Source organism: Lathyrus oleraceus, chromosome 7 (assembly GCF_024323335.1).
Source record: "Lathyrus oleraceus cultivar Zhongwan6 chromosome 7, CAAS_Psat_ZW6_1.0, whole genome shotgun sequence".
NCBI lineage: Eukaryota > Viridiplantae > Streptophyta > Magnoliopsida > Fabales > Fabaceae > Lathyrus > Lathyrus oleraceus.
Window position 1 is genome coordinate 171,032,747 of NC_066585.1, and position 14,249 is coordinate 171,046,995.

The 14,249-nt window shown below is 28.9% G+C and overlaps 3 protein-coding genes across 4 annotated transcripts in view; all 3 read left to right on the top strand.

Annotated features, from left to right (window-relative positions):
• Positions 1-10,042: 10,042 nt before the first annotated feature.
• Positions 10,043-14,249, top strand: part of LOC127101292 (ABC transporter G family member 1) — a 68,473-nt gene continuing 64,266 nt past the window's right edge. Inside the window, exon 1 of the mRNA XM_051038665.1 lies at positions 10,043-10,306. Within this exon, the coding sequence (XP_050894622.1) occupies positions 10,102-10,306 (205 nt within the window). The 5' untranslated portion in view covers positions 10,043-10,101. The remainder of the gene's footprint in view (positions 10,307-14,249) is intronic.
• LOC127101294 (ABC transporter G family member 1) overlaps positions 10,233-14,249 on the top strand; it is a 95,352-nt gene continuing 91,335 nt past the window's right edge. Inside the window, exons 1-2 of one of the 2 annotated variants that reach the window (XM_051038667.1) lie at positions 10,233-10,371; positions 11,561-11,640. The gene's annotated coding sequence lies outside the window, so the exon portion shown is untranslated. The remainder of the gene's footprint in view (positions 10,372-11,560; positions 11,641-14,249) is intronic. The other variant, XM_051038666.1, reaches the window with a different exon arrangement.
• Positions 12,744-14,038, top strand: LOC127101295 (ABC transporter G family member 1). The gene is made up of 2 exons (XM_051038668.1): positions 12,744-12,982; positions 13,079-14,038. Exons 1-2 carry the CDS (start codon positions 12,773-12,775, stop codon positions 13,859-13,861), a joined length of 993 nt encoding a protein of 330 aa, XP_050894625.1. The 5' UTR covers positions 12,744-12,772; the 3' UTR covers positions 13,862-14,038.

A 14,249-nucleotide genomic window follows, 5' to 3' on the forward strand; every position in this document is an offset into this window, starting at 1 on the left:
CAGAGAAGGTTGCTGCATGATCGCGATGTGAAGACCGACTGAAGTTAATCTTCAAGTGGTAGATTGTTGAAAAAGTCATTATTTCCTTATTATTTGGATGGTCATTGTTTTCTTATTATTTAGAAGTAAATGGAAGATGTTACTACTTTATATGAACCGTAATGAATGGGTTACGGATGATGCATCCAATGCTTTGGCTATATAAGATGTAAAAGCCAAAACAATATTCATTCCAACATTGAGAGCATTTTCAATAATTAGAGAAATACACTAGTGAGAGAAATTCTTAAATACAATGTGTATTTTATCTTTCCAGTAAATAAAAAGTCTTAGCAACTTTGTGTGTTATTATTCCGCATTTATATCGCTATTCCATGAATCTGACTATGAGAAAATGTTGCGTAGTTTCCTAACACATTACACAATATTTTGTACAGATTTTTTCATATTTATTTGCTATAATTCAACCGTCGCAAGGATGGCAGAAAAGATGACAGTTACTTGTGACTTGATATAATACAAATATAATATAACAAATAATATATTCCGAAAAATAATATATTATGAAAATTTATTCTGTTTTTATTTAAAATATAATACAATATATTTTGTTTTTATTCTGTTTTCATTTAAAATATAATATATTACGAAAAATAATATATTATGGGAAATAATATTCTGAAAAATAATATATTTTAATAATATATTATGAAAAATAATATTCTATTTTTAAAAAATAATATATAAATAGAATAATATATTATGAAAAATAATATTCTATTTAAAAAAATTGTTTAAATATATTAATAAATTATTTTTGGATTAACTATATATATATTTTAATAATATTCTGTTTTAAAAAAAATTATCCTACATAATAAATTTACAATAATAACAATCAACAACCCAATTATATATATATATATATATATATATATATATATATATATATATATATATATATATATATATATATATATATATATTTAAATATGAAATAATAAAATAATAAATGTCTTAAATACCTCAATGAAGATTAAAAAAAAAATAATCTTGAACAATGTTAGTTATACAATTAAAAAATCAATACAATATTTAACAAATAAAAAATGAAAAATTAAACTATCTTAAAATATCATTTGAGAAAGATAATATTGGAGGAAGAAATTAATAATAATAAAGCTGGAATTTGAAGACGAAAAATGTTGTCGGAAATGAATTGAGGGAGGAATGAAAAAGGGGAAAGGAATTGAGAGAGGAAGAAGATGAAACCGATGTTTGGGCAAGAGAGAAACATGGAAATCATATAGACATTTCAGCGACGTGAATTTCACGTCGCAACCTTGCGAAATAAAATTCACATCGCAATCCCAACGGTCAAAAAGTTGCGACGACGTGGGAATCATGACACAAATAAATGTGTCAGTCAACTGGCTCCCATCAAATCAGTGTTAGTCTTCTTCCCTCCTTAATATTTTTTTTAATTTTTGAATTTCATATTGGGACAGTGATTTTCACGTCACAATTTAAATTTTGAAAATTTTAAATCTTCCCTCATCGACTAACATGTGCACGTCTGATTTTTTTATTTTACTTTTAAAGTTGCAATGTGATTACCATATCATAACATTTTGTTTTTAAAAAAAAATTATGTCTTTCCTATATGCATGCAACATTGTCATTTTTTTAATAATAAAAACATATAGCGACATAATAATCAAGTCGCAACTCTTTTTTTTGTCATATGATTTTCACGTCACTAGATCATGTGCCTGAAGACAGTTTTTCTTGTAGTGGTTAACTTTCACTTTTAATCATCTAATTTAAATCAAACAATTATTTAGTTCCTTATTTCTAAACTACTTCAAATAATGTTTATTTTTTAAGATCAGAGTTATCATCTAAATTTTGCATAAAAAAGGAAAATAATTGAAGAAAAGAAAAGTCACGTAAATGTTACTCCTTCTGATTTTAAATATAAATAATAAAAAAAATTAACAATCTTAAATATATAAAAGTTATCTATAATTATTATATTCAATGTCATTATTCTAAATATATATCTATTTTTTTCACATATTTATATTTTTAACAATTTTCAAAATAAAAAGTAGGGATACAATTAAAAAAAAATACTTAAATGCATTTAAATATTTTTTTTAAAGAGGAAGGTTTTTTATAAAATTGGTTATATAAGATCGAGGAGTATTGCTTACTAATTTGTGTACGATAATTTTTATATTTATTATATATAGACTAAGAATAATTAAAAAGTCTACCATAAACTTAATTGCCATTTTTTCGATCCATTAACATATTAGTTATATCATCATACAAAATTGAGACTAATAATAGTAAGATAATGTACACGTTCAATGTTTTGGTATACATTGACAAAACACTTTGCTTTTACACGATTTATACTTAAGGGATTTTGTACATGTTTGATCTCTTAAACTTGGTTCTGAAGCAAGCAGGAGTCAAACCGGATTTAATGTAGCTCACCCTAATTAATGACTCACTCAGAAGACCAGAGTCAGGCTAAAATAGCTATTTTGTCAGTTTGATCATGTCGACATGCGTCTAGCGCTGGTTAACATATGAGTGAGATATGATTGGAATAATTAAGTTTGATTGTCAATCACCATTAGGAGGTCATATCAATCTGGATCAATCACATTAAGTTGTCTCTAATGACCTTTCGCGTAAAACTGGTCATAAATAATATATAAGGGGAAAAGCGTAAGAAGAACACGAATACACAATTCAAAAGAGAATTCGATAGTGGTTTTATTGACATATTTGAGATGCTAGCCATTTTGGATGAACTGCCTCTCTATAACGAAGTGCTATAGGAAAACGTCCATTTCTTATAACAGAGGCAACACACATAGTCAGATGTGGTCGAGGAAGAGGAGCCCATTGGTCCCCTGCCACTCGCTGCAGAAATTTGGGACGCTTAATGTTGAGAATGTATCAAGTGTTAGTAGTATGGATAATAGTCCCACATTGGTTGAAAATATGGAGACTTGAGCATTTGTAAGTGAGAGAATCCACCCATCTATCACCTTAAGATTTTGGATGAATATGTGGCGTGTCTCTCATAAAGATATTGCTCTAAAAAAGAAGTCTCACAATATTCAATGCTCCCTAGTGAAAAACTCCCCCAACAAATGGTATCAGAGCCTTTGGTTTCAGAAAGGAACCGACTTACTTGTATCGAAAGTCAACGGTGCTAGTGTGGTGAATAAGAAACATTTCGTTAAAGAGTGTCAACGACGTCAGTGTGGTGAATAAAAAAACGTTTCGTGCGGTACAAGAGTTTGTGGAAGTAAGAAGAGCGTTCACTTGAGGGGGAACATTGTGGACTCACGCTTGAGGGGGAGTGTTGAGAATGTATCAAGTGTGAGTAGTATGGATAATAGTCTCATATTGGTTGAAAATATGGAGACTTAAGCATTTATAAGTGAGAGAACCCACCCACCTATCACCTTAAGGTTTTGGGTGAATATGTGGTGTGTCTCTCACAAAGATATTGCTCTAGAAAAGAAGTCTCACAATATTCAATGCTCCCTAGTGAAAAATTCCCCCAACACTTAAGTTCAAGGAAACTTCAAACCACCACCCCAAGTATCTTTTAATAGGAAGGGTGGTCTCTAGAAGCATATCATCACCATCAACACTCAGACGACAATCATATAGTTGGATTACTTTACCAAATGGGTAGATGCATAAGCAGTAGCAAAAGTAACATCAGAGCGGGTGTGGAATTTCTATCAGAGGAACATTATATGTAAGTTCAGTCTCCCAAAAACCATCGCCTCTGATAACAAGACATAGTTCTGTAGTTCCTAACTGGTTAAACTCTGTGAGCAACTAGTAATCCATACGAAGTTTATCTCGGTCAGACATCCATAATCGAATGGTCAAGCAAAAGCAACCAACAAAATCATACTCTTCAGAATGAGAAAGAAGTCAGGGGAGGACAATGGACTATCGGCCGAGCTTCTACACAACGTAATATAAGTCTCAATTTCCTCTTAATAGAAATCCAAACTATCACACATAGCATCATATTTTCTTTAATAGCGTAAATGTGAATAACGCCATTAAGGGTTACATGTATTGTGGTCATATCACAAAACCCCACATTAATCAACCAAGAAAACACCTATTCATGATGGTTTACAATGTGGATGCAATGCTTTTGGTTAAAATCAACAGGCCTGCATGGCGAAGAGAGCACTTCAACAAAGAAAATAATCAGGTCGAGCGAGGGAACTCTGCCGACCTAATAGAAAAAATCAGAGAGATGTCTCATATTCAAGCATCTCTAGCATAACAAAGAGCGCCGAAAAAATACAACTCTAAGGTAAAACCTAGGACAAAGTACTGAAATAGGTAGTGGCACCAGCAAGAAAGGGCGGGCTATACCCAAATTAGGAAAGTCCTTTCAAAGTACGAGATAAACTATCCCATGGGGCATATAAGCTATAAAGTCTAGAAGGATAAGAAATTTCGAGGACATGGAAAATTATTAATTTACTATATTACAATAGTTTAGCGGAGCCTTAAAGGCCAAACATCATGTAACTTTTATTTTTATTCAATAAATCAATAACCTTTAAGGCGACACTCTTTTCTCTAGAAGGACGGGTTTTTTAATGAGTTTCCTTATGTGTTTTAATTAACCATGCATAATTCCACAAGTAAAAAGCTCAAATGACTGACTTATAATATTATTAAAACCTTAGGTGGAATTTGGAGCCCTCCGGGGTATCAATCAAAACCTTAGTAGGACTCTTAACTGTTAGGCAAGAATATGAAGATTAAAGAGTCTAGAAGAAGGGGTTCAATAGACCAATTCCCTTAAACCATTTTCCAAAAAAAAATCTTGCGTAAAATTAGAGTTCAATCACCGAATGCAAAAGTGGTAGGCGGAAGCAAAATATAACAGGTGTATTCAAGAATTGTTGTTCCTTTTTGGATTAACTATGTTATGCAAAACAACATGGTATGGACATTTGTTGGACATGATGTTCTAGCTGGTGTTGCACATTTGAACCTAACTACTTTTGTGAAGAAATTCATATGTGGGAACATATGTGCCATCATGTGGCCCTTATATGCATAACAAGGTTGTTGTTATATGCGCTCGTTTTCCAACTGTCTATAGCGTGACTTTTCTGTTACTTGTGCAACAAGGGTTATTGCTATATTTTATCAATCTGATTTGTTTGATTATTTAATTAATCAATTTAAATCAAAGATATTTATATTTTAATTCAAATCAAATCAAATATTATATGGAGAAAAGCCCAACTATGGATTGCTATATAGAGAGTCTCTTTACATGCCTTGAAGAAGAGAAGCTTGAGTGATATTTTGTGTTTGTAGACCGAGTCTTTGTTTGTGTTAATTGTATACCACGTTATTGCTTCATTCATATCATAAGGCATATTAGTTGGTTTGTTTAGTAAAGTTGTAAGTTCAACATGTTATTTAGGGGGAGACCTAAATAGAAAGACACTTGGGTATAATTAAGAAAATGGGCATTGAACGTGGGGCTTATTCATCTAAGACACTTTGTATTAATTCTATTAAAGAATGAATTTACTTTCTTGGGAAGAGCTCCCCCTAGACACAAGTGTTGTTTGCACTGAACTAGGTTAACAAATATTTTGTGTTATTTATTTATTTTCCCTTGAATCATTGTTGATGTCATATTGTGTGGTATCTAGTTTAACAAGTTGTTCCAGACATATGGTCCAACATATGTCCCCTGAGGAATATAATTTCAATTGGCATCAAAGCTGACACCCTGCTCTTTTTGGGTGAGCTCTGGGGAAGATGTTTTATATTCACATGGACAACAAAAAGGATGGAGGGTATGTTGATAAACTACCTGTTTTGGATGGAGCCAATTATGATTATTGGAAAGCTAAAATGGTTACCTTTCTTAAATCCATAGATAACAAAACTTGGAAGGTTGTAATTAAAGGTAGGAAACACCTTGTGAATGTTTATCAAGATGGTACATCAAGCTTAAATCTAAAAGTTGAATGGACTGATGCAGAAGTGAAGCTCTATGAAACTCCAAGGCTTTGAATGCTATTTTCAATGGTGTTGACAAGAACATGTTTAAATTGATCAACACATGTACTGAAGCCAAAATGCTTGGGAAATTCTTAAGACTGCTCATTAAGGCACATTAAAAGTGTGTATGTCAAGGTTGCAACTCCTCACAACTGATTTTGAAAACCTGAGAATGATGGAAGATGAGTCCATATCTGGTTTTAACATCAGACTTCGTGACATTGCCAACACTTCATTTTCCTTAGGAGAAAATATGTCTGGAGAGAAAATAGTCAAAAATCCTATGATCTCTACCTAGGAAGTTTGACATGAAGGTTACAACTATTGAAGAAGCCCAAGACTTAAGAAGCATGAAAGTTGATGAACTCATTGGTTATTTACAAACCTTTAAGATTGTTATAAGTGACAATCTGAAAAGAAGAACAAAAGCATTGCCTTATTATCCAACACGGAAGAGGATGAAGATCAAGATGAAAGCTTGTCAGATGCTATAACACTTATTAGAAGAAATTTCAAAAAATCCTTGAGAATTTTAGACAAACAATGGAGGTCTGGAAGATGAGGTCACATTGTTAAAGTCTAAACTTGACAATATGAAAAAAATTGTATGCATGTTTAACAATGGTACTGATATGTTATATGAGATCTTAGAAATTGGAGAGAAGAAGGCTATATGGTTTGACTACAACTCCATGAACAAACATGTCAATATTCTCACCAAGAAGTTTATTGCTACTGAAAAGAAAACTGAATTTCTATTGAAGAATAACATGTCTCAGCATCCCACTCAACAGGTGTCCCCTTACAACAAAGGCAACAAGAAATCATCTTGGAGGTGTCATCACTGTGGTAGATATGGCCATATAAGACCTTATTCTTATAGTCAGTCAAGGTCCAAAGGAAAGAAAGGGAAGAAAACTCAAGCAAAGAAGGAATGGAAATCCAAGGAAACTATTACATGTCTTATAGCTCATACATCTCTTAGAGTTCCCTCAAGAGAAGATTGGTATTTTGATTGTGGATTTTTCAGACACATGACTGGAGAAAATACATATATTGAAGAGTTGAAACCCTACTCAAATAGCTATGTTAGTTTTGACGATGGAGAAAAAGGAAGAATTAAGGGGATAAGCAAATTGGTCAGTCCAAGATTCCCTTGCCTTTAGAATGTGTTGCTGGTAGAAGGTCTGACTGCAAACCTGATCAACATCAATCAACAATGTAATTGAGGTTTTAATGTGAAATTCAACAAGTTTGAAAATATTGTCACCAGCAAAGAGTAAGAAGTGCTAATGAAGGGATATAGGTCCAATGATATTTTCTATATGTGGATTTCTTAGCCCTCATCTTGTTAGATACCCAAGATTGATGAAACTAAGTTAAGGTACAAAAAACTTGGTCATCTCAACCTCAAGCTGGAGAATAAAGAAGGAATAATATATGGAGATTTTCAAATAAGTAACTAGACCAGGATATCCCACAAGAAGCTCCAACATCTGACCACCTCAACATATGGATCTCATGGAGTCTATGCAGCTAGAAAGTCTTGGTGGAAAGAAATTTTTATTTGTATGCGTGGATGATTTTTCAAGGTACACATGGATTAACTTCATTAGAGAAAAATTTGACATCTTTGAAGTGTTCAGAGTTATGCCTACATATTAAAAAAAAGGATGTGAAATTATAAAGATAAGAAGTGAATATGGTAAGGGATTATGCCTACGTATATACACAAAATACTGTTCATTCAAATATTTTTATAAATCGTATTTTTTTTATAAACGGGAAATAATTTACTATTGAGCCAATTTTTTTTTATAAATGATGGCAAAAAAAATAATAATATTTATACACAAGGAAAAATATAATGTTTTAATTTTAAAATTTGTTTTTATTTTAATATTCTGTATTTATCACAATTAGATAGATTTAGATAAGAAAACATTTATACATATTACTTTTAAAATACATTCAAATATTTTTATATACGGTAGCAAATTTACTATTGATTTTTAAATATTTTTAAATAATATCAAAACAAAAATAATATTTATATATGAAAAAAATACACTATTTATTTAAATATTTTTAATTATGAAAAAATTACTATTGTTATAAACGAGAACAACTTTACTACTGTTTTAAATATTGAATAATAAAATTTATCGACCATTATTTTAAAATATATTAAAAAAATGTAAGGAGCTTTAAAAAGATTGAGTATATATTTTAAAAAAATTATCTCTTATAAAATAATTGTCTTATTTGTAAAAAAAAACTAAAATGACTGATTTGTCTAATATAAGTTTCAATAGTATTTATTTTTAATTAGAGTATTCATAATATTGTTGTTTATATTTTATATTCTACATATATTACTATTTAAATTTATATTTACTATTATTCGTAAGTTTGTTCTTTTTTTCAATTTTCTATTTTTATGATAGTCTACCAACAAAGGAGCTAAAAATATATATATGCCAAATATTTATATGCCATTCTTTTCAATTACTCATTTTTTATTTGCATTTATAATATTGATGGAATTATTATGTTAATTAAGTAATTGTTAATATAAAATTTATTTTACTAATTAAAATTTTAAGAACTTTTCATAATAACATAATAAAACAGACAAAAAATTTGTCACTAATAATAAAATAAAAATACATGTTACAAAAATTTGTCATTGACACAAATAATATACTTTTTACAATCTATTTTCACTTATTTAAGTACTAACTTATTACTAATATTTAATTATATTTAATTATTTTATATAATTAATTTTAATTCTATTTAATTATGGTGTATTTATAAATATTTTTATATTTTATAAAATATGTATAGTCTAAAAATTTGATAAGTGCATTTTTACTTTCTATATAAAATAATCAAAAGAAATATTAAATGTGAATAATTGATTTTAATGTGTCTGATATTTAAAAATTGATTAGATCTCCAAAAAAAAACAGAACTTTAAATTAAATGCTTGATTTTTATTATTTATATAAATACAGTGGTAAATATATTTATTGTTGATCCAAATATTTTAATAATAAACAAGAACAATTTTACTATTGATTCAAATATTTTATAAATATTGTCAAAATAAAAATAATATTTATATACGAGAGAAAATATTTTATTAATTCAAGTATTTTTATATACATAAACAACTTTCCTATTGATTCAAATATTTTTATAAATAATGTCAAAATAAAAATAATACTTACATACGAGAAAAAATATATTGTTGATTAAAATATATTTATATACGAAAAAAAATATTATTGTTATAAACGATAATAACTTTACTATTGATCCAAATATTTAATAGAAATTTATCGACCATTTTTTTTCAAATATTTGAAAAAGATTAAGGAAGTTTATTAAACAAGATTGAATAGATATTTTAAAATCATATTCTCTCTTATAAAATAATTGACTTATTTGTATAAAAATTAAAACGGCTGATTTTTTTAATACAATTTCAATCGTTTTTATTTTTAATCATATTACTCATAATATTGTTGTTTACATTTCATCTTATATATATATATATATATATATATATATATATATATATATATATATATATATATATATATATATATATATATATATATATATATATATATATATATATATATATATATATATATATATATTATTTCAACTTTAATTTACTATTATCTTTTATTTTTTTTTAACTTTTTATTTTTATTATAATCTATAAACAAATATAAGTCTAAAACAATATCTAAAAAAATATATCCGGTTTGTAGGCAAATATTTGTTAGTAGTTTATTTATAAAATCTTTAAAAACATATCCTTAAAACATGTATTTCTCTATTCAAAAGAAACATGTGACTTAAAAACACACAAATGAGAAACACATGTGGTAGAAAAACATAAAGAAAAGTCTATATAATTGGGATGAGTTTGAGACAAATATACATCCTTCATCATCTCTCTCCTCTTTACTACAACCACGTATTCCCATGGCTTTCCTTGATCCATCTGAAGGTTTTGAAATCAAAACCTCTTCAGAATCATCAGTTCTAGACATTGAGGCCTCCACAACCAAACCAGAAGGTGACCATGGTATATGCCTAACATGGAAGGATATATGGGTGAATACAATCGCAAAAGGAAAGAATGGAAGAAGATCAATTCTTCAAGGACTAACTGGTTATGCTAAACCAGGTGAACTATTAGCCATTATGGGTCCTTCTGGCTGTGGCAAGTCTACACTACTTATGCTTTAGCAGGTATACTGTTCATCTTATTCTATCAAAACAGTGATAAAAATAGTGTATGTTAGTTGGAATATGAAATGATTTGCATTAAGATATGTACAATTTCATTATAGTTCCAATTGGTAGATGGGTTTGCTCTTTCTATATTAATTGATATATTAATTAAAACAATAAAAAATAATTTTATTAATTAATATTTTTGTAAAAATACAAAATAAAATAATAACTATTCAAAATTAAATACTAGTTAATATTTAAATTAATAAAAAAAATTATAAAGAACAAAAATAATTAATAATTATACTAGTTAATAATAATAATCTAATATTAATATTTAATAAATTAATAGTAAAAAGAATGTTAATAAACAATAAATATTATAATATTTATAAATTATTATAACAAAATAGATTCTTAATAATTTTATTATTTTGTGAAAATATTCATAATGGATATAACGTGAATGTGAATGAACAATTAAGAAAATTCTGAGGTTTAAATAGTATTTTGATTTCGGTAAATTTGTGTGTTTTTTATTTCTTTCGGTTTTAGTTTTAAAGTTAAAATTCTTAGGAAAATTCGAAGGAAATCTTCGGATTTTAATTTTAGTAACTAAAATCAAATGAAATTCAATATTTAAGAATTTTATCTAAAAAAAATTATATATGGATTAAAAACAAAAGCACGCAAATTTATTGAAACCAAAAGATTATTTAAGTCAAATTCTAATCATTTTGTAATGTTTAACTGAATTTGGCTTGAAAGATGATATTTTTTTAATTTGAAGTCATTGTATTCAGAATTTTTGAGATTGAGATGCATGTTAGACTTAAATTTTTAATTTTTTAGCTAACTAAATTCAGATTTGACAGAACCTATCTTGATCGGGTCTATTCTATTCTTACTGCTAGTGACAATTAAAATGTTTATACATGTGTTTCATGTATTTCATGTAGTGGACCATATATCTGTTTCATCATAAACGTAAAATGAGACAAATTTATGGAGAGTTATCAATTCAGTTTTGGAATGTTGATGTTACATAATTTGGAATCTAGTATTAACAAAGTTATAAAATGATGACGTAATTATTGAGTAATTATTAGTCCCTCAAACAATGTTTTAGAAAATCTAAATTATATTATAACAATCAATATTTTTCTTACATACTTTTACTATTTATGCATATCCAAATTTTCAGGGAGATTAGCCACAAACACAAGACAAACTGGGGAGATTCTAATCAATGGTCACAAACAAGAATTATCATATGGAACTTCGGTACAAAGTTAATCAATATTAAACTCTTCAAAATAAAAATGGATTATGCTCAATTATTAACTCTTTCATTAATCTATGTAGGCTTATGTGACACAAGATGATACATTATTAACAACCTTAACTGTCAAAGAAGCAGTTTACTATTCAGCTCAACTTCAATTACCTGACACAATGTCCAAACAAGACAAGAAACAAAGAGCTGATTCTACAATCAAAGAAATGGGTCTTCAAGATGCGACTAACACAAGAATTGGAGGGTGGGGTGTGAAAGGCATAAGCGGGGGTCAGAAAAGAAGAGTTAGCATTTGCATTGAGATCTTAACACATCCTAGTCTTCTTTTTCTTGATGAACCAACTAGTGGACTTGATAGTGCTGCCTCTTACTATGTCATGAAAAGAATTGCTTCCTTGGGAAAAAAAGATGGAATTCAAAGGACTATTATCACTTCTATCCATCAACCTAGCTCTGAAGTTTTTCAACTTTTTGATAACCTTTGTCTTCTCTCTTCGGGTAAAACAGTTTACTTTGGACCTGCTTCGGCCGCATCTGAGGTTAGTTACTAGCTCGTTTTTTATACGTGATTAACGGATATGTATTTTCAGTGTCTTACACTACATCGAATAATGTGTTTGTGAGTTGTGATGTGTAAAATCTTATTCTAACGGTGCATATCTGATTTTTTTTAATATGAGAACTTTTTATTTAAGTTTAAATAATGATTGAGTTTGGTTTTATTTTGTTGTAGTTTTTCAGTTTGAATGGATTTCCTTGTCCTCCTCTCCAAAATCCATCTGATCATTTACTTAAAACTATAAACAAGGACTTTGATCAGGTAACTTGTTCATCAAGCATCAATAACACATGTGTTATTTCATGATTTTGTTTCTCTTAAACGCAACATACTTAAAAAAAATAGTAAGAAAATATATTTGAAATACAAGTTAAATTTTTTTTAGGATACTGAGACAGAAAGTTCCACTGAAGAAGCAATTAGTATCCTTGTAAGTTCATATAAATCATCTGAAATTAACAAAGATGTTGGCAATGAAGTTGCACTGCTATCCAAAAAGGTACACTTCGTGGCTTATTAGATCATAGTTACACTAAAATTAAAATTAATTGATTGACTTTATGTGTATTTTTCAGCAAATGAAATCAATGGACAAGAACAAAGGGCATGCAGGGTTCTTTAATCAATGCTTAGCTCTTATCAAACGCTCGTCATTGAACATGTTTCGTGATCTAGGCTATTATTGGTTACGACTAGGCATATATATTGCATTGGCTTTAAGTTTAGGAACTGTTTTCTATGATTTTGGTACAAGTTATGCCTCAATTAAGGTAAGAGATTAAGAGTTCATAACTAGTTACAACCTTAAACCTTAATTTTTGTTTTAATAGCGTAGTTTATTGTCCGTTTGTCTGCTATAATTTCAGGATCGTGGTTCACTTCTTTCATATATCTCTGGATTCTTAACTTTCATGAGCATCGGTGGATTTCCTTCCTTTGTGGAAGACATGAAAGTATTTCAAAGAGAGAGACAAAATGGACATTATGGTGTGGTAGCATATGTGATTGGGAACACATTTTCGTCGGTTCCATTCATTTTCGTGATTTCAATAATTCCGACAGCTATAACTTACTACCTATGTGGTCTACATAAAGGATATGAACATTTTTTCTTCTTTGCATGTGTTTTATTTTCAAGCCTAATGTTAGTTGAGAGCCTCATGATGATAGTTTCAAGCATTGTTCCGAACTTTCTAATGGGAATCGTAACGGGCGCTGGAATTCAAGGAGTCATGATGTTGGTTGGAGGGTTCTTTAAATTGCCACATGATATTCCCAACATATTTTGGAAATATCCATTCCACTATGTTGCATTTCATACATATGTAACCGAGGGATTGTTCAAGAATGAGTATGAAGGACTAAGGTTCGATAATCCAAACGTTCAAGGCGTAAATCGTTACATTACTGGTGAAGTGGTTTTGACAGATATTTGGCAAATTGACATGAATTATTCAAAGTATGTTGATCTTGCAATTTTGCTTGGGATGATTGTTTTGTATCGTGTTTTGTTTCTTTTTATCATCAAAGGTAGAGAGAAGATGAAACCTGTTGTTGGATCAATGTTATCTAGCATGGGAGAATCTTCCAAGACAGTAATACATGTTGAGAAGCCTGATGCTACTCCTCTGAATGGGCATGTTGTGTAATCTTAGAAAGGTTTATTAGTTATAGCTTGGTATGTAAGAAGTGAAGAAATATTAACTTCACATTTTATAGGTGTGAATAAAGTTCTTATTTATTGTAGTTTGGTTGTGTAAGAAATGGAGGAGTGTCAACTTCACATTTATGTGTTGGCTGTAATAAATATTTTTTAGTAATTTGAATTGCCAGTCTAAACTTTTGAGAAGAGAACATCTAGTTAGTTATCCTAAACTTTAAAGATTGGAATGTTTCATGTTCACACCTTTTTATACATTTATGTGACATTTGATAAACCACTTATAAAATTGTGGCTAATTTTTAACTAATATCCTTCAAAGTCAAAGTAATAGTATGTATCTCTTAATAAAAATCACAATTTGTTCAATAAAATCA